This window comes from Trichoplusia ni, unplaced genomic scaffold (genome assembly GCF_003590095.1).
Source record: "Trichoplusia ni isolate ovarian cell line Hi5 unplaced genomic scaffold, tn1 tig00001227, whole genome shotgun sequence".
In the NCBI taxonomy this organism is placed as follows: Eukaryota; Metazoa; Arthropoda; class Insecta; order Lepidoptera; family Noctuidae; genus Trichoplusia; species Trichoplusia ni.
Window position 1 is genome coordinate 11,060 of NW_020800102.1, and position 18,361 is coordinate 29,420.

The following is an 18,361-nucleotide window of genomic DNA, read 5'->3' on the forward strand; positions in this document are numbered from 1 at the left end:
GGTGAGCTATATCACTTGACTATCCGAGCAGACCATGATGGGCCACTACCAGTCTGGTGACTTATTATCTCCTCCACGGACGCCGAGTGGTTGAGGTCTCCAAACCCACTGTGCGCGACATGTCGCGGGTTCGAATGTGTAGGACAAGCGTTTCGATGATCCAACGCTGCGACACAAGGATTAAGTTTCTTAATGCGGGGGATATTTATTAAAAAGATGAAAAAAGATTTTTAGTTGTCGAAGAAAGTCGCAGCGTTAAGCCGTGTATATCTGTTTGGTAGGCCGCCAAATTCTGTTTCCAGGTTTCCCGCCACTTCAGCTGTCAACGTCAACTGTCACTTGCACTATACTATAATGCAACAATGTCTTGTCAAGGAATAGAGATCAGCAAAAAGTTTATGACGAAATAAATAAAATTATTGAAATAGTCGTTGCCTTCACAATAAATGAATTTAAATTGTTCTGTCTCTGGTTTTATTTATGTTATTACAACTACCCCTATTTTAATAAACCTGTTTTGGAGTTTTTTAAATCATTTTCTATGGAGACCCTTGGGAATGAAAGCGAGCACCCTATTTTTTGTTGCAAATGAATTTACATATAAAATAAGAATTAAAAGAGCTGTAGGTAAGCGTAAGTATTGTCTGTAATCTCAATTTATGTAAAGTATCACTTTTAGTTAAGGGTAAGTACATTTTAAAAACGAATCGTATATTTTATATTAAAAAAAAATATTTATGTCAGATTATTCAGAAAAAAGAGGAACTTAAGTATACAAAACAAAAAAAATGCATTAAACTTTTAATTGCTACTATTTACAGTACATTCGTAAAAAAAGTAAGAATACGTAGGTATTCTCAATTCACATTTTAAGCAAAACATTTCACTTACGCAATCATTTTACGCGTAACGTCACAAAGAAGTATAGACACAAAAGAAAGCAACTGTAATTTTGACAGCTGTCAAAATCAACTCAAACTGACATTGTCCATATTCGTCACGTTATTGTCACTTGGTTTCGCGGCGACTGTTATTGTGTAATTATGTCCCAAATTACTTAGAGTAGTCAAGTCACTGACAGGAATAACATTTGCGACATTATCTGTACCGCTAGACTCTACATTCAAAGTTCTAGTCTCAGAAACAGTATTTGCTTTTAAAATCGTATTAATAATCTCTATTTGTACTTTCGAAAACGCGTCTGGCGTTAATTTTTTTAGTAAAACACTAATATATTGTAAAAAGGCGCCTAATTCGTCGGTTTCTTCTTTTTTTTTCTTGATCGGGACGTCGTCGTCGCTGTCAAATCTTTGACGTTTCTTGGGCGATTTTGGCGCGGATTTGTGTACAGTTCTGACAGGTGTCTTTTTTCTGCTCGTTTCGACTTGCGGATCTTGTTCGAGATATACTATTTCTGTGTATGTTTCGTTATCGTCAGCGTTCGATGCTTCTGCGTCTGAATTCTGTTCATTGTCCTGAAAATAAAGGAGAGAGTAAGTTGAGGGGTAGATTATGAATGTTTAAAGAAAAATCCTCAATAAAGGAATTTAGCGCCGATTTTGTCGTTTATTTATTGTTTTCTTGTTGTTAGTGTAACTGGCAAGTAAGAAATAAAAAATATTCCTATAAAAACATTTTCTTTTGAACAGCAACCTAACATTATGTTGCTTTATCCATGGAAGAATTCATTAAAATTCGCAACTTCCGTAAACTTCATTGGGCAGTACTAATTTGTAAATCTCTGAACCATCCAGGGCGCCACCCAAATGCATACAAAAAACAACATTTAAATCGGTTCGGCCGTTTCGGAGGAGTTCAGAGAATCTCTCGCTATACACGAAAGTAATATTACAACAGGATATTTTACGTGCTTTTTTGTACATTAGATTTCAACTGACAACCGAAATAATAACACTGTTTATGTAAAGGAAAATCAAATTTTCAACGTAAACCTCATACCTGCATAATCTGCAGCAGCAGCTTCGGATGCTGTTCCTGCAGATGCGCCTTCAGGTCCTCATAGTCGTTACTGATGTCAGTCCTGCAGACCACGCAGCACGCCTGCCTGTCAGACTCCTGCTCGAAGTAGCTCCATACGTCTGATAGTTTTAATGACTCGGCGGGGTCTTCGTCTGTGGACAAAGAGGGAATAGACTGAAAAATCTAATGAGAGAAAGGTTTTTTTACTTTTTTCAGACACTTTTTTTTATTTAAGTGATTTGATGAGGGGCTGCAGTGTCAAATCTGTATGGAGCCCTCTATTAAGAGCTGTCGGGGCGAAAGAGTTGAACCGGGAAATTCTTTCGGGTATTTCAGTTGATATTTGCATATCGCATCATCAGATAGGAATGGAGTTATAATGATAAATGAGCATTTCCGTCGTTATCTACAATCGTTAACTTCAATAAAATCGCGCCTCCGGATTGACTCCGGTTGGGTCCGAAACTAGTCGGGCAACCCCGATACACACGCGCGAGTAAACCGTTGCATCATTCAATAACGTCAATTACGCCCAAATGTATGAGAATGATATTTCGTTTCGACAAGTCTTTGTCAAGTGACTTTGAACTTCATACATTTGAGTGTTTTGTATGGACCGATTGTAGATATATCACTTGCTAGAGCTTCTAGAAAGGCAGGTAAATAGGGTATTCATAAGTCAAGTTAATAAAAACACATTTTCACTTAAAAAAATATTTTACTAACCGACTAAAAAGCAGTCATATTGAAATCAGTCTGGTTTCATCTTAATTTTACGTTAACAAAATCGGTTCATCCTTTCAGAAGTTCGGAAGTCCATGAGCAGTTATATAATACAGTACCTAAGTACAAGAACCATTTGTATCATTGGTACTTACTCCATTGATATCAGTATCCGTAGTAACAGTTACTTCAGTACTCACTAGATTCTTATACACCTCACTACTTGTGGAACATTCAGAATTCGACTGCAAAGCTACCTTAGTGGTAATAATTTGTTTAATTATATCCCCTTGCAGTTGTTCCGAAACATGTTTTGGCAAATCACTTAATAACGAAACGACATATTTTCCAAAATAATTAAGACTTTCCGATTTACTCGGTTTTCTATCCCTAGTATCGTCATCGGAACTGTTATTCGACCTGTTACTAAATATCCTAGTATTTCGTAGCCTAGTATTTGGTACTTGTAACTGTTCTCTTTTATTGATTTTTCTTTTGACAGGTGTCATTTTTAGGTTATGATTTTGTAGGTTAGTTTTTAGTTTTTTTGGTGATATTCCGTTTTGTAAGTCATCGAGGTCTTCCAAATATATAGCATCCATTTCCATTGGGTCTTTCTGTAAACAAATGTCATATTAAGAGATATTAAAGTTGAAAAAAAAACCGCAAATTTACAATTGGCAGATGTAAAAGAAACAAGAGTAGGGATCAGACAAATGCGACAGGTGAGATATAGAATTGTGTAAATAGAGGCTTATGCCCAACAGTGGGATCAACATGGTTACTAATAATGATGATAGTTACTACACAGTTACCACTTTGCCCTGTCGTCTATATTATATGTTTAAGACTAGCCAGTAGACAGTTTGAAAGTCAGATTCCTTACCTCATCCTCTGTTTCTGCATGTTTGGCATCATCCACCTCATAAACCTGTCCATCTGATGATATCATCACAGTTTTTGTATTTACTTCATCGGTACCCTAAAAGCAAAATAAGATATTGAAAAAAGTACTTTGAAAAGGGAGCTATTAGTTTTAAAACTAGGCTAACTATTTACAGTCCTTCTCTAAGTGTGTATGTTAATTAACCTTCATGTTACGAAATAAAAAGAAATGATTTATTCTGCAAAAGGATATACCATCACTTTTACATGTATTTTTTGGGAACGCTGTAGTCGACATTTCCTATCTGACTTTCCTGAGAAGAATTGTCAAAAGAAACTCAGTTAATCCAAAGGTATCAGATACCTCCATACCAAATTACATCAATATTAGTCCAACCGTTTAGGCGTGAGAAGCTAAGAAACATACACGCATGCAAACACTCAAATACCTTCGCATTTATAATAAAAGTATGCTAATATCCTCACATCATTAATTTTATAAGCTGGATGACTTCTCCTGACATGTTTGAGCAGGTTGCTGACTGAGGAGTTGAATGAGAACTGCTTCTGGCAGATCAGGCACTTCGCCAGCTTCGCCTGCTTGTCTACACACTCGAAGAACTGCCACGCGACTGATACCCGCCTATTTTGGGACCTGGAAAGTAAACTGTGGACGAAATGTTGTGCTGGTCGGTCTGCTGACCTTGGTCTTAGGAGATGATTGGTTAATTTTATACTGGCTTAGGTGCAGCGACTTTAAATATTTAATATTTTGTTTGTTTAGCACCTATACACTTATGTTACTATTGATATTGTAAACGAGAAAACAGAGTGCTTCTGAGGAGTTTGCTGCCTTGTAGAAGCACTTAGGAAGCGGTGAAGGGTGGGCGAAACTGGGTGCAACCTTCAAAAATGCTACTTAGTAGCTTAAATATGTATTGATTTACGAATAAATAAGTAAGTGAGTTAAGTAAACGTAAGATTTATGTTATATAGAGAAAATAGAAATACATGGTCTGTGAAAAACTTAACAGTCTAGCTCGCTTCATGGGATGCAGATTGTGTTTTTTTGGGGCAAGGCAGTGTTTCGGATAAGATAAAGCCTGGTGAGAGGCAGACAGACAGCAAAGCCTTTGTAATAGGAATTTACGAATTGCGGTTTTCACTCTTAGAGTCAAAAAATTTAAAACCTACCTCTTATCACCAATATCTTCGACATCGCTATCACTGATAGCCACGTTGTGGTCCCTGATGTGCCGGGTGAGGTCCGACACCGACTCGAAAGGGACCTCCCGGTCGCATACCTTACAGTTCGCGACGAAGGTATCAGGGTCCGGGACCTCGAAGTACTTCCATGTTGGACTCAGTTTCTGTGGTGACATTTCTCTGGAAATTGTTGTGCTGTTAGAATCTTGATCTTTGTTATTACTCTAAAAACTGTTAAAGAGGAAAAGTTTCGAATGGTCATCCCTACTAATATTATAAATGCGAAAGTAACTCTGTCTTTCTGTCTGTCTGTCAGTCTTACGCTTTCACGTCAAAACCACTGAACTGATTTTAATGAAATTTGGTACAGAGATAGAGTTGACCTTGAGAAAGAACATAGGATAGTTTTTATCCCGGACTTTTGAAGAGTTCTCTTAGAAACGCGATGTAACCGACATCGACGCGGGCGAAGCCGCGAGCGAAAAGCTAGTATAATATAATCAGTCTGTTTCCAGGCTCTATCCAATAATCGGAGAGTTTCAATACGCGGCAACAGGAATCACAGAATAATATGTGCAAATTTCAATTGTCACAGTTCGTGAGATGCCTGACAAACAGACAGACAGCAGAATCCTAGTAACTACTTACTTCCATACCCTTAGGGCATGACACCGCTAAAGTGTCTTTTTCGCGCATTGTGGATCCTTACTGCAGGAGTTGCAATAACGGTGATATGTGGTCCCAAAAAAGGATTATTGCGGGATGCCTTAAAGTGGGAGCCGTGTTTCTTACAAGATAAAATACCTAAGTATTATAACAACTCACTCTAAGTCAGTGTCGCTGTTGTCATCGACTCCGTCCTTGACATGTCTCTCTCTCCAGTGCTTCCTCAGGTTGCTGGTGGAGAACCTGTAGCTGTACTCCTTGTGGCACGCGTTACACGTCGCCATCGTACTGTCCTTCTTCGTGAAACAACTCCATATTAAATTAGTTTTCCCTGATTCGCTGAAAACAATACCATCATCATTAAATGATGTAACGGTTTACTCACGCGTATTTATCGGGGTAGCCCGACTAGTTTCGACTCGCGATCCCGCCGCGTCTGCTCATGATTAAGGACTCCGGTTGGGTCCGAAACTAGTCGGGCTACCCCGATAAATACGCGTGAGTAAGCCGTTACATCATTTAATAATGAATCAGTCTCACGATAGTTATTATAAAAATACCATCATCATTATTCTTTACCCATTTTTTTTACTTGATGCCAGTCCAGAATATCTTTTCCAAAAGGAAAAAGATTTTTGTTTTAAAGAAAATCTAAATCGTCAGATGGATTTCCAAAAAATCTCGGCAAAAACAAAAAAATTGATTCATACGGTAAGTTTAAATCTTGTGTGACGTCACTTATCAATATAATTTCGACTGACAAGTGACGTAATTGGTCTTCACTCACATACGTTTCAACATCTGAGTAGCCTGTTCGCGTAGTGGTTAGTAGCCTTGGTTGCTAAACCGGACGTCGTGGGTCCGAATCCCACCCAGGACAAATGTTTATGTGATGAGCATGATCATTTGTTCCGTGTATGTAAGGGTAATTTAACTATATATATGTATGTATTTAAAAATACATAACTATGTTTATCAGTTGTCCAGTACTCATAATACAAGCTTTGCCTAGTTTGAGACTAGATGGCGTTGTGTGTTTGTGGAATATTAATTATATAATTAGAAATTCATCCAGACGGAAAACGCTCAAGAAAATCTACTATTTTTCTGACATAGTTTGGATAAAAGATGTACGTTATTCACTTACATTTCCGAGTCACTGTTTTCATCCTTTTCCATTGCACCCTCAGAATGTCTGTGTATGAGGTGCTTTCTCAGATTCGTTATAGTGCCCTTATAACTGAAGTCTTTCTGACAAATATTGCAAGTAGCCAAGTGGTTGTCCTTCTTGGTAAAGAAATTCCATAGAGCTGATTTTCTTCTTTTATCAATGGTAGCACTGGAAATATTTCGTTTATTTAGTTTCGAGCAGAGAGTATTCATGATATTTTTTTAGGTGAACGGCTGAACTGGTATATGCTGGCCGGTTTTGGAGGAAACTTTTGACAGGTTGTAAAATTTACTAGAAAGGTATGAAATAAAGTTTAATAATTCGATTTTAAATTAAATGCTAGCTTTGAATCGATATACTTAAAACAGTCCTGTCAAAAAGTTCTTCATATGACGGAAACTATGGCTTAGTTTTAAAAGCAACGTGACAGCGGATGTTTTGCGATAGTTTTAATGATATGTCAGGATTTAATTTTGTTTTTGTGGATATTATTATGTCATTTCGGTATCATTATAGAAAATTATTTTGTTCATTCTTGCGTGTTATATAGGTAAGTATTATTCGCTGAAATATTATTTTTATGAAAATTTTACCTAAAAAATTAAGTATATTTTATAACCAACTGCATCAAGCCCTATCATCAGCACCTAGCCGAACCGCGCCTTATTGCTTAAATTATTTTTTTCAGATACATAGATATGTATAAAGAGAGTAACAAATAACGTGGCTTTCTATTGAAACAAAATTTCGATAATTAGTTAAATAAGATTCTGAAATTAACTGTTACAACATCACACATTTTTATTCTTTATAAACTAATATAGAATTAAAGACATGGCCATAGCTGGGCAAAAGCTCCTCCAAACCAGTAAAAATTTTACTCAAGAACTATTTAATTCCAGTCTCAATTACAATATGTAAACCTACGCGGCAAAAAAATCTCTAAAACATTTATAAATAAGAGTGTAAGGTGTGTTAAATCAATTAAAAGTACAATTGCATTGAATATATTACGTAAACGATGTAATACAAATTACAATTTAATAACGTTTATACTTTTTCATTCATAAAATATAAACGTAAAAGATCCATGGTTACTACGAATAGAGTCTTACTCGGTAAGCCGATAAGTATTTTACATAATACCACTGCGTATGTATATTCCGTAAGAGTATCTATGATCTATTACAAAACCAGACGAAATATCAATACAAATGTATGTAATACAGAAATATTGTTGTAGTTTTCTTAGTTTAATCGATTTATTCAATATAAGATTATAGCATTTTCATCCTAATTTGACATGTATTCATGCAATATTGTGAATAAAATAACCTTAAAACAGTTAGCGTACGTATATTGTTGTTAAAGAATGTATCTACCACATTACGCAAGTTAAATAACAACCACAAAGTATAAAACATCAAAAATAATAAGTATTCGTATCGGATAAATATAGTAGTAGTATAAATAACAGTTACAGAATTTAATAACAATGAAAATACTCACCACTCCATACCGTGACGCTGTCACACTGCAGTGTTGCCAAAGCGTGAAACACAATGACTACCACTGGTTTTGGTAGTTTTATTTTACATGTTATTTTTAATATTAAATATTTTTAATATTAAATAATTTGTTTAAAATATTTTTCAATGTTTTGTATTTAAATTAATTAATTTATTGTAAATGTAAGCTTTATTAAAATAAGCGTACATTTTACAAATAAATACATATTGGTAGCTTTTTGGAGAGGACTTTACGTCATTTTGGTTATATGTTACGATATGTATTAATTTTATACAAATAAACTATTCTTTTTTAACAATTTTTGTCAACTTTGAGAATAAATCTTAACAGCGCAGTCAAAGTAAATTTTTCGAACATTGGTGGATGAAAGACTTGGGCCGTGTGTTTAGAAAAGCATGTATAAAAAAATGCCAGACGTCATTTTGACAATTCATGGTGACCCGTGAGTAAACAAAATGAGCTATCGGTAGGTAGAATATTATGTTAGTCAATGTTCAATATTTAATTATGACCGATACTTTGATTTTCCTGTTACGATGAGGTCAAAATAATTCTCACACTTGTACGGCCGTACGTAACCATCGATCGCAGGCTAGCAACGTTTGACGTGGTCTCTCCGTGAATGGTTACCGTATTTCGAAAGAAATATATTTATGTAGATCCCGGCTGTCATTTGTCAGAATTTTGACGGTTGCTACGTGAAGTCTGATATTACTTCCTAAGGTTCATAAAAAGCAAGTTTTAATTATTAACTTGCGTGAGGTGAGTCATACTTGAATGATACAACGGTTTACTCACGCGTATTTATCGGGATCCCCCGAATAGTTTCAGACGCAATCGGAGTCCTTAATCATGGGCTGATGCGGCGACAGGATCGCGAGTAAAACTTTCGACTCGTGACCGTGCAAGTAATAATGATTTTAATTGATTTAAATTATGAGTTAAATTAATTCGACGAATTATAGGAGATCTCTAAATATTATTATTTCATGCGGCCGTAAGTATGTCACTATGATAATAAACTCAATCAATATGCATAAAATGCATCGTGCCTATTTCGAAATTGTAAATGATTAGGTATATTTACGCAATATTCATGCAAAATTATTCATATTGATATAAAAAAAATGTTTTGCTTTGTATCCGTTTTATGTCTTTAATAAATAATTTATGATTTTGTAATCTTTAAAACAATAAATATGTATTTATTTATGGTGACAACACTTAAACATAATGTCAGATTAGGAAACGGAAATTCAACTTTGCAGAAAATTGCTAAAATCAAAAGCGATTCGAAACCATTTTTTTTTTGGTATCGCGGGGATTCTTCATGGACACCCACTCCCTCGGGGGAGGAAATGAGTGTGTCGGTGTATGGCAATGCGTTGCTATCCTTCATACACATGGTTTCGAAACCATCGCTTTTGATTCTCAAGACGTCTGTCTGTTTTAGTTCGTTACCTAAGAACTCCGAACTGTATAAACCGATTTCGTCGATTCTTTTCTAATTTAACGAAAATGCTGTTTTCGTACTTAAAACAAAATGTATATTTGTCGCAATGACCTTAGTACCATCCAAAATATTTAAGTAGTACAAATGTCTTGCCTAGGCCGTTGTAGCTGTGCGGACTTGTGAGCTCAGTGCCGGCGTAAGGGCCACTGACACCCCGGGCGAAAATATTGTGGCGCCCACTTGAGGGAAGCAATATCAAATGTTAGTTTTTTGCTGATTGAATGAATTTCATCTTTCGTTTAGCGTTATGTTTGGCGGTGGAAGTATTCCACCTCTAGCGCAGAGCACAGTTCTGAGAGTTTGCGCCAAGAGAGGCAAGAGATTCCAACTTCAGACCTTGGCGCCCCCCAGAATTTGTCGCCCTGGGCCATCGCCCCATCACGCTCCCACCTAACGCTGGCACTGTGTGAGCTGTCTATTGGTATACCCCAATCAGTCCTTAGTGGAGGAAGTACCCTGCGAATATCCGGCGTTTGTTGACAAATTATAGTGCCAAGGAGGCTAACTTATAAACGAAACCTGCTTGCACCAAACCTATGTACTTAGGTAGATTTAAATTTGAAATGTGTTCTTTTATAGCCCGTTATAGTTTAGAAAAATGGTTAATTTGTTGGTTTGTTGACTGAAAAACAGGGTCTTTTAAATAAGAACACTGACTTCTATACCATGTCAACATTTAGATATACATAACCAATTAAATACGCTCCCTAATTTAAATCAAAATAAAAAATGATAATAATAAACTAACAATTTAAAACACTCCTTATTTTAACAAAGAGTGAGAAATAAATGAGTAGTTCTAAATTATGATTTGGGTCGTTAACTCATCGATAATACATATTTTAGAAAAATAAAACCTCTTTCAAAATTACTGAGCCGATGTACTGAGCCAAACTAAATCAAATATGTATGGGGCTAAATATCATCACGATCTATTGGACGTAAAAAAAACGGAATCGGTTCAAACATTCAAAAGTACAGAAGAACCGTCCTTTTAAAATCTCGACGCATTACAACAAAAAAAAAACATTACTCATTACTTTTAAAAGTATTAATAATACACGGAAACTCAACCCAGGGTTTAACCCGCGCAGAAATGACAAGCAACGTCACAAACTTGGACCGCGTCAAACATGACAGCGCGTGACGTAAGACGCGTCATGCGATGTCGTAATAACTATGTAACAGCGACCTGGTTTTTATGAAAGTCCGTGCATATGCGAGCGGTATATATTATGGAGACTATTTTTTATTTTACTAATTGTTTTCGTGACCTCGATTTGACCGGCGCCATCTTGTTTTGGTGTTCGAAATTTCATATACATAATATATTGTTTTGAATTCAAAGTAAGTTGCTAAAGCACTTGTGTTATGGAATTCAGAGACAAAGAAGTTACCACAAACCCCCAGACCCGAGACTATGGAGAAAATGTGAATTTTTACATTGACCTGACCAGGGACCGAAACCGGGACCGGGATCTAGCAACAACTTGAAACCGGTGCGTACGCCACTCGACCACGGAGGTCGTCATATTTCGAGTTCCGTATTTGTTTTTTATTTTGACAGTTTAACTAAGGGGTAAGTAACGTGTTGCCCAGATACCTGGGTTGAGGAGGTCAGATAGGCAGTCGCTCCTTGTAGAAAATTGGTACTTAGCTGAATCCGGTTAGACTGGAAGCGGACCCCAACATAGTTGGGAAAAGGCTAGGCCATTGACAGAGGGCCATTTTATGTATACGATTTTTTGTTATATAAATGATATTTTGTAGCTGAATTATGAATTACGTCCGTTTATCAATTTAAAACAATTAAAATGCAGAATAGTATTTTAAAATACTTTTATAATATTATATTTTAAGAAAACGACTCCCGCACTAAGTATTTCACAAACACTCAAGGCACATGCACAAAGACACCCAGACTCAGGACAAGCATTCGTGGATCACACAAACACTTGTCCTACGCGCTTCGAATCCGCAACACGACGCGCTCAGTAGGTTTGGCGTGGTGACCTCGACCAATCGGTCTATCAGTCAGTAACATTATTACGTAGTGTGTATTTAAGAGTTTATTATAAGCCGACATTAAGATCACGAGATTCCTTCATTTAACGACTTCAAAACGTTATCTTTCTGTCTTTGGCAAACGTTAAGCAGCACCTAATATGTAGATGGATACATTGTGATTTGTATTATTATTTAATTATGATTTGGCAAGCGAAAGGAATTAATATGATACAATATTTTGGTATGTAATGAACCACGTCAAGAATAGCGCCACTGTCGGCATAGGACATATTTTTAGCGTGACCTACGTGGAAGTACTTACTTATAGTTTCCTCAATCTGTACTAATATATAAAGCTGAAGAGTTTGTTTGTTTCAACGCGCTAATCTCAGGAACTACTGGTTCAAATTGAAAAAATCTTTTTAGGCTATATAACATCACGCTGCGACTAAAAGGAGCCAAGATACAATGGAAATTGTGGCAAAAACGGCAAGAAATTATTCTAAGATGAATAATTTTCCCCATTGCGTGCGCTGCGAAAACGGTTCAAGATCTTCTAACCACGTGGACGAAGTCGCGGGCAACAGCTAGTATATTATACAAGCAATTGCATATAAACGTGTATTACTATGTCACAGCGAAATGCAACAAGACAAAAACGACAAACGAATCGTAATGAACAAGAAAGAGATGGCGCTCTATAAAAAAAATTGCTGTTTCACTCACTCCACCTATTTATATCAACTTCAATACTTGGACGGACGCCAGCAAATGAGTTAATATGGTGTCAACGACCTTTACAAGGGTAAGCATTGTTTATCAGAATGCAATTTATGTTCATAGGATTCTAGTACTTATGAATAGTGGGATAAGGGTGGAAATTGCTTGTAGATTTCAGAGATTGTGCAATACCATTTAATCTTTGATCTTGGGTGTACTGTTCTAGGGTTTCTCAATCAATAGATTTGATTGTACTTACATGAAAATTGTTCAATACTAATATTTAAAGAGGTGAAGTTTGCGTGTTTGTGATGTTGTAGGAGTAATCTCGGATTAGACAGAACTTTTTACCATTTGTCCAAAAATAACCTAAAAATCACTTTCGAATAAGTATACAATCTTCTAAAAGCAATGCATTTATAAAACTACTCCCGCGCTAAGAAAATTTTGTTTTGCAAGTCACATGCACAAAGACACCCAGACTCAAAAAAAAATCATTCGAGGATCACACAAAAGCTTGCCCTGCTCCAGGATCGAACCTACGACACGTTTCGTACAGTGAGTTTTTCGAGATAATTTATATTAAGTACTAGCTTTTCGCCCGCGTCGAGGTCGGTTATATCGCGTTTCCAAGAGAACTCTTCAAAATTCCGGGATAAAAACTATCCTATGTTCTTTCTCAAGGTCAACTCTATCTCTGTACCAAATTTCATTCAAATCAGCTCAGTGGTTTAGACGCGAAAGCGTAACAGACAGACAGACAGAGTTACTTTCGCATTTATAATATTAGTAGGGATGATCATTCGAAACTTTTCCTCTTTAACAGTTTTTTAGAGTAATAACAATTCAAGATTCTAACAGCACAATAATTTCCAGAGAAATGTCACCACAGAAACTGAGTCCAACATGGAAGTACTTCGAGGTCCCGGACCCTGAAGGGATATAAGGCGTCAAAACTTGTAAAATTGACTACTGCAAATAACCTAAAAGTGTCCGAAAATAACCTCAAAAGTCACGTTTTTTTAAATATATACTTAGTGGTTATTATTTTAGACGTCCCACGTAATGTCGCTCGCTATTTTTGTTGTTTTCTGCAATGTCTCGCTTTATAAAGTTCGATGTGTTGTTTACCGTAACGCTGAATCATTATGTAAAACGTTAGGTATTCGGGACACAGTGCCAAGATACATAAATCCGATAGTTATTAAGATCGAAGATATTTTGAAGTGATTAACCTGTTTTTAAACTGTTTCGTTACATATTTAACCAAATAACAAAAAAAAAACAAATTCACGAAAATCGCTATTGTTTTTGTTAATAGATTTATTTATATTTCAAAGTACTGATTTTCAAGATATCTGTATCAATATTGTGAAGCTGAAGTGTTTGTTTGTTTTAACACGCTTATCTCAAAATCTGCTCGGACGAGTCAAAAAGCTCTAATTCTCAAAGAATAATGCGAATAGTACCAATTAAATCCAATTTCCATTCAACGGCCATTGCAAACAGCACAAACGGGGCCCTAATTGCTTACAAACAGCGCAACAAATTAACTACACGACACAAACGCGCCGTACATTTCCATTCATAACACAAAAACATATACACACTTAGATTTACTATCCACGGTATCAAACACTATGTGTACTGTGTATGTACTACACAACACCCGCAGCTTCGCAAACGTTACGATCAGCTCCAGAACTTTCTGGAAGTTTCTCGAGCGCAGCGGGCATTTGCTCGGAGCTAACCTTGCCAATATACAGTTGAGTCAGTAAGACAACTATTACGAAATTCCCTTATATTATAAATGCGAAAGTAACTCTGTCTGTCTGTTACGCTTTCACGTCTACACCATTGAACTGATTTTAATGAAATTTGGTACAGAGATAGAGTTGACCTTGAGAAAAAACATAGGATACATAGGTTTTTATCCCGGACTTTTGAAGAGTTCTCTTGGAAACGCGATATAACCGACTTCGACGCGGGCGAAGCCGCGGGCGAAAAGCTAGTAAGAAGTATAATTTGTAGTATATGTGACCTGCTTAGCTACAACTGCATAAGTTGATCGGTCACAGGTTAAAGTACGCTTTAAAAGGTCTGTCTGTGGATGAGTGACCAATGTGACCATTAATGTCATAAAGAGTCCCTCGGTGTTTCTGAAGGCACGTTAAATTGTGAATCCCGGCTGCAGAAGCTTGAAAGTCTGACAACCAGTCTAACCAAGGGGTGTCGTGTTGCCCAGGTAACTGGGTTCAGGAGGTCGGATAGGCAGTCGCTCCTTGTAAAACACTTGTTCCTAGCTGCATCCTGTTAGACTGGAAGAGGACCCCAACATAGTTGGGCAAGCCCCATCCTTGGACCGATGGTACTAAGCGAAGCTTAACCGGCGATCAATCAACTTGTGCATTTGCAGCTAAGCCACAATTTTTATCATTAGATTATTAAAATCAGACCCAATTAGTTTACTGACTTCTATTCATAACAGTATGTCCGCCATTTGTAATATTAGAGAACACAAACATTACGTCGATATCGTCATTAAAACAAGCTCAAAATAAATGTTCTTGAGTTATCTCAATGCTGTGTTGTTTTGGTATGACAGAGGAAATTATTTTTATATAATAGTCGCGGGGGGTTTCACAAACATTCAAGTCACACGTACAAAGACACCCAGACTCAGGACAAGCATTCGTGGATCACACAAATGCTTGTTTTACACGGGGATCGAAACTGTGACATGCCGCGCTCATTGGGTTCAGCGTGGTGACCTCAACCACTTTGATATCCGTTCAGTTATTAAATAACATACTTCGCCTTTTATTTTACACAATACTTAAGATGTGCAAATGGGTTGAAGGAACGCGACCTATCATTTTATGCTGTACTATTCGCTGCTTAACCTCAATTTAATTTTTTATCATACTCCTAAGTTAAAGCGACAACAGAAATACCACTGTCCGTTCTAAGAAGAATCTTTTGACAATTCGTTAATTCACCCCGAAAATACGATTATAAGTAACTCCTCACTTCCTTTTTAATTTTATGACCTGTCAAAAATTCACTCTTAGAACGGACAGCATATTATATCTTAATGTATACAATGCTTGTCCTCAATGGACTCCTAAACCACTTAACCGATTATAATAAAATTCGCACACCATGTGCAGTTCGATCCAACTTGAGAGATAGGGTAGTTTAAATCTAAAGTTATAGTCGCAATTTCTTCTAACCACGCGGACGAAGTCGCGGGCAACAGCTAGTATATACATGTATATATAATAGATTCCTTTATAGAAGTCAACTTGCGCGCAGTCTCCGCGCAACATCTGTTCATTTGCACTTATTTAATGCGACACACAAAATATGAACCTCAGTCTCGACCAGACATTAGACCCCTGTGACGAATGTAACTTCCATTCTTTATTTTTATATACTAATGAAACTAGTCTTAATACTATTGTAAAAATGGCTACATGTGCTGTGAAATGGTGTGGAAAATCATCTAGAACATCAAGTTTTAATAAAGACGGTATTGCATTTCATCGGTAAGTAAAATAAAAAATATGAACCAGTCTATAAGAGGTCAAGTTATAATGGTTAAAATTCTGCCTTTTGAAAGGTGCAGTATCTTGCGTTGATGTCTTTTGGAAAAGTCTCTTTCACTCTTATGGCGTTTCGTATTACTGTCTCTTTCTGCCAAAGGAATAGTGCAAAATATGTTTTTATCGATTTAGCGGTGTTAAAAAGAAAATTTTGCCTCTCAAGGTTAAGGTCAAGTGGGAGGGGGGCTAGGTTCCTCTGTTGGACATAGCCCCCCCAACCAACCAGGGTTGCCAGGCGTCCAGATAAAACCTTTAAAGGTTTTTTAGCTAAAGTTTTTTAGACAGATTTGCCATTCCATTTTACTTATAACTAGAATATATAATTAAATAATATAAAATACTAAAAAAAGGTTGTTTAAACAAACTCCATTTACAGTTTTACTCAAAACCCTCAATAATGTATGTACCTAGGGATATCTTTTTCGCCGTCCATCCAACCTTGCTGGTCTGTCCGACTTCAAGATTTGGCAATCTGACAACCCTACCTTCAAATAATTTGATCTCTCATCTTCAGGTTCCCGTCGGCTCCTGAGAGGAAAACAAAATGGATTGAAGCGACTGGTCGTGGGGACAACTGGTTCCCTCAAACATACAGCGTGATTTGTTCCAGACATTTCACTGAAGACAACTTTTTAGCAATAAAGGATCGCAGAAGATTAATGGACTCTGCTGTACCAACGATATATTTACCTGTGTTGGTAGGTACATACATACATCATAGATTTAGTCGCTGAAAATCAGCGCTGGGACTTCGTCTTACATAAGGTCACAGCATCATGCTAAGCTAGGGCCGTACTGCGTGGTTGCGACGCATACAGAACCCTCACGTTTGATTATTTCTTTTATCGGATTGTTTTTATTCTGTACGCGTCTTAAATTACGGAATTAAACATTGTTTTTTTCTTTCTTTTCTTTATCTAATATATAAAATTCCCGTGTCACGATGTTAGTTACCGTACTCCTCCGAAACGGTTCGACCGATTCTTACGAAATTTTGTAAACATATTGGGTAGGACTGAGAATAGAACAACATCTATTTTCCATACCCCTAAGTGATAAGGGTTGCCCACACTCAAATTTATTTTTTTATTTTTTGGACGAAATTGTTTGTTTTTATTTTTTTTATAATCTTGCATTAAAAATACATACAACTAGAAAAAAACATCGGCAAAACAACGTTTGCTGGGTCAGCTACTAGTATATAAATTTGAAAACTACTCCCGTTTATGTATCAGTATCGTGCGATTAGTTTCGGACGTAACTTGAATAAATTGTTTCTTTTATGTTTCTATTCTTTTTAAAAGAAAACGCTTCAGTTAACTTAATTACATCAGGGATTTTTTACAAACACTCAAATTACTCCAGAATACTTTTCTTTTGAGTACTTGTTTTTTTCCTACGTGGGAATCAAACCCGCATTCTGTCGCTCACAGTAGCCATAGCATAACCTATACCACTGTGCTATACATAACCTTAGTGAATTATAATTAACATTCAAAATCACATTTCTTTTACAGAATCCCAACCCATCTCCATCCCCATCAGCTAAAATCCCACAACCAAATGTGGCTGTTAAAGAGGAAATTTTAGAAGAACCTCAAAAGCAATCTAAGAGAATTCCTCCTTTACCTACATCGCCATCAGAATACGAGAGTCCTACAGAAAAGCGTCTATGTCGGCGAATCATGGAATTAACTAACTCAGTCAGATTGAAGAATATAAAATTGAAGAAATATCGGGATTCCAATAGAAGACTTAAACGAATAGTCCAATCATTAAAATCGCGTATAGCAGAGATGGAGAAAAGTGATTAATATTCTTTGCCCGACGCAGAAAGAGGTGTGTTATTTCTTTGAGGTATTTCTCTGCATCATAGCTCCCGGTAAAGTGTTTTTGTCGAGTGGCCTGTTGGTCTAGTGGTAAGTGACTCTGGCTGCTATACCGGATGTCGTGGTTTCGATTCCCAACCAGGACAAATGTTTGTATGACGACTGTGACGAGCACGATCATTGATCTCCTAAATTTTTAAGAAGTTTACCTTTGTCAATTTTATTTTTTTCGTAAAAAACGAATATAATAAAAAATACTAAAGAACTAAATTGATTTTTACTTTTCATAACCAGTCGTCTACCTAACCGTAACCCTATTGTAAATAGCAGAATCGGGGCCCAGCATGCTGTCTTTGTAACTTTGTTAACTGCCAATAGTTATACAGCAAATAATATTATTCATATACATAATAAATATATTAACAACAAGGAAACCAGTCACCGCGGAAGCCAGTTCTTCCTTGAACAAGGGTTGCCTGACTTCCTATTGTCATAAAAAAGCACCTCCAAGATGGCGACTCTTTAT

General features: G+C 36.6%; 2 protein-coding genes across 8 annotated transcripts in view; one reads left to right on the forward strand and one right to left on the reverse strand.

Annotated features, from left to right (window-relative positions):
• Positions 1 to 785: 785 nt before the first annotated feature.
• The window catches only part of LOC113507243, a 30,270-nt gene continuing 12,694 nt past the window's right edge, over positions 786 to 18,361 (reverse strand). The window contains exons 1-9 of one of the 5 annotated variants that reach the window (XM_026890114.1): positions 7,967 to 8,129; positions 6,608 to 6,799; positions 5,620 to 5,799; positions 4,783 to 4,974; positions 4,075 to 4,255; positions 3,590 to 3,685; positions 2,859 to 3,320; positions 1,960 to 2,132; positions 786 to 1,475 (exon numbers count right to left, since the gene is read on the reverse strand). In XM_026890114.1, the coding sequence (XP_026745915.1) occupies positions 2,109 to 2,132; positions 2,859 to 3,320; positions 3,590 to 3,685; positions 4,075 to 4,255; positions 4,783 to 4,974; positions 5,620 to 5,799; positions 6,608 to 6,799; positions 7,967 to 8,055 (1,416 nt within the window). In that variant the 5' untranslated portion in view covers positions 8,056 to 8,129 and the 3' untranslated portion in view covers positions 786 to 1,475; positions 1,960 to 2,108. The other 4 variants (XM_026890116.1, XM_026890115.1, XM_026890113.1 and 1 more) reach the window with 4 other exon arrangements.
• Positions 6,807 to 18,122, forward strand: LOC113507244 (THAP domain-containing protein 1-like). 3 transcript variants are annotated; one of them, XM_026890119.1, is made up of 3 exons: positions 6,807 to 7,181; positions 16,521 to 16,704; positions 17,524 to 18,122. In XM_026890119.1, exons 1-3 carry the CDS (start codon positions 7,084 to 7,086, stop codon positions 17,818 to 17,820), a joined length of 579 nt encoding a protein of 192 aa, XP_026745920.1. In that variant the 5' UTR covers positions 6,807 to 7,083; the 3' UTR covers positions 17,821 to 18,122. The 3 variants fall into 3 exon arrangements, with proteins under 3 accessions (XP_026745920.1, XP_026745921.1, XP_026745919.1); XM_026890120.1 differs by lacking the exon at positions 6,807 to 7,181 and adding an exon at positions 8,380 to 9,158 and having other exon boundaries at positions 17,524 to 18,121; XM_026890118.1 differs by lacking the exon at positions 6,807 to 7,181 and adding an exon at positions 15,626 to 15,949 and having other exon boundaries at positions 17,524 to 18,121.

Excerpts from the sequence above, each read along its gene's own strand:
- LOC113507244 (XM_026890118.1), top strand. The coding sequence starts at position 15,768 with ATGAACCTCAGTCTCGACCAGACATTAGACCCCTGTGACGAATGTAAC. Across the intron at positions 15,950-16,520 it reads GACGGTATTGCATTTCATCG|GTTCCCGTCGGCTCCTGAGA; the intron begins GTAAGTAAAATA and ends TCTCATCTTCAG. Across the intron at positions 16,705-17,523 it reads CGATATATTTACCTGTGTTG|AATCCCAACCCATCTCCATC; the intron begins GTAGGTACATAC and ends TTTCTTTTACAG.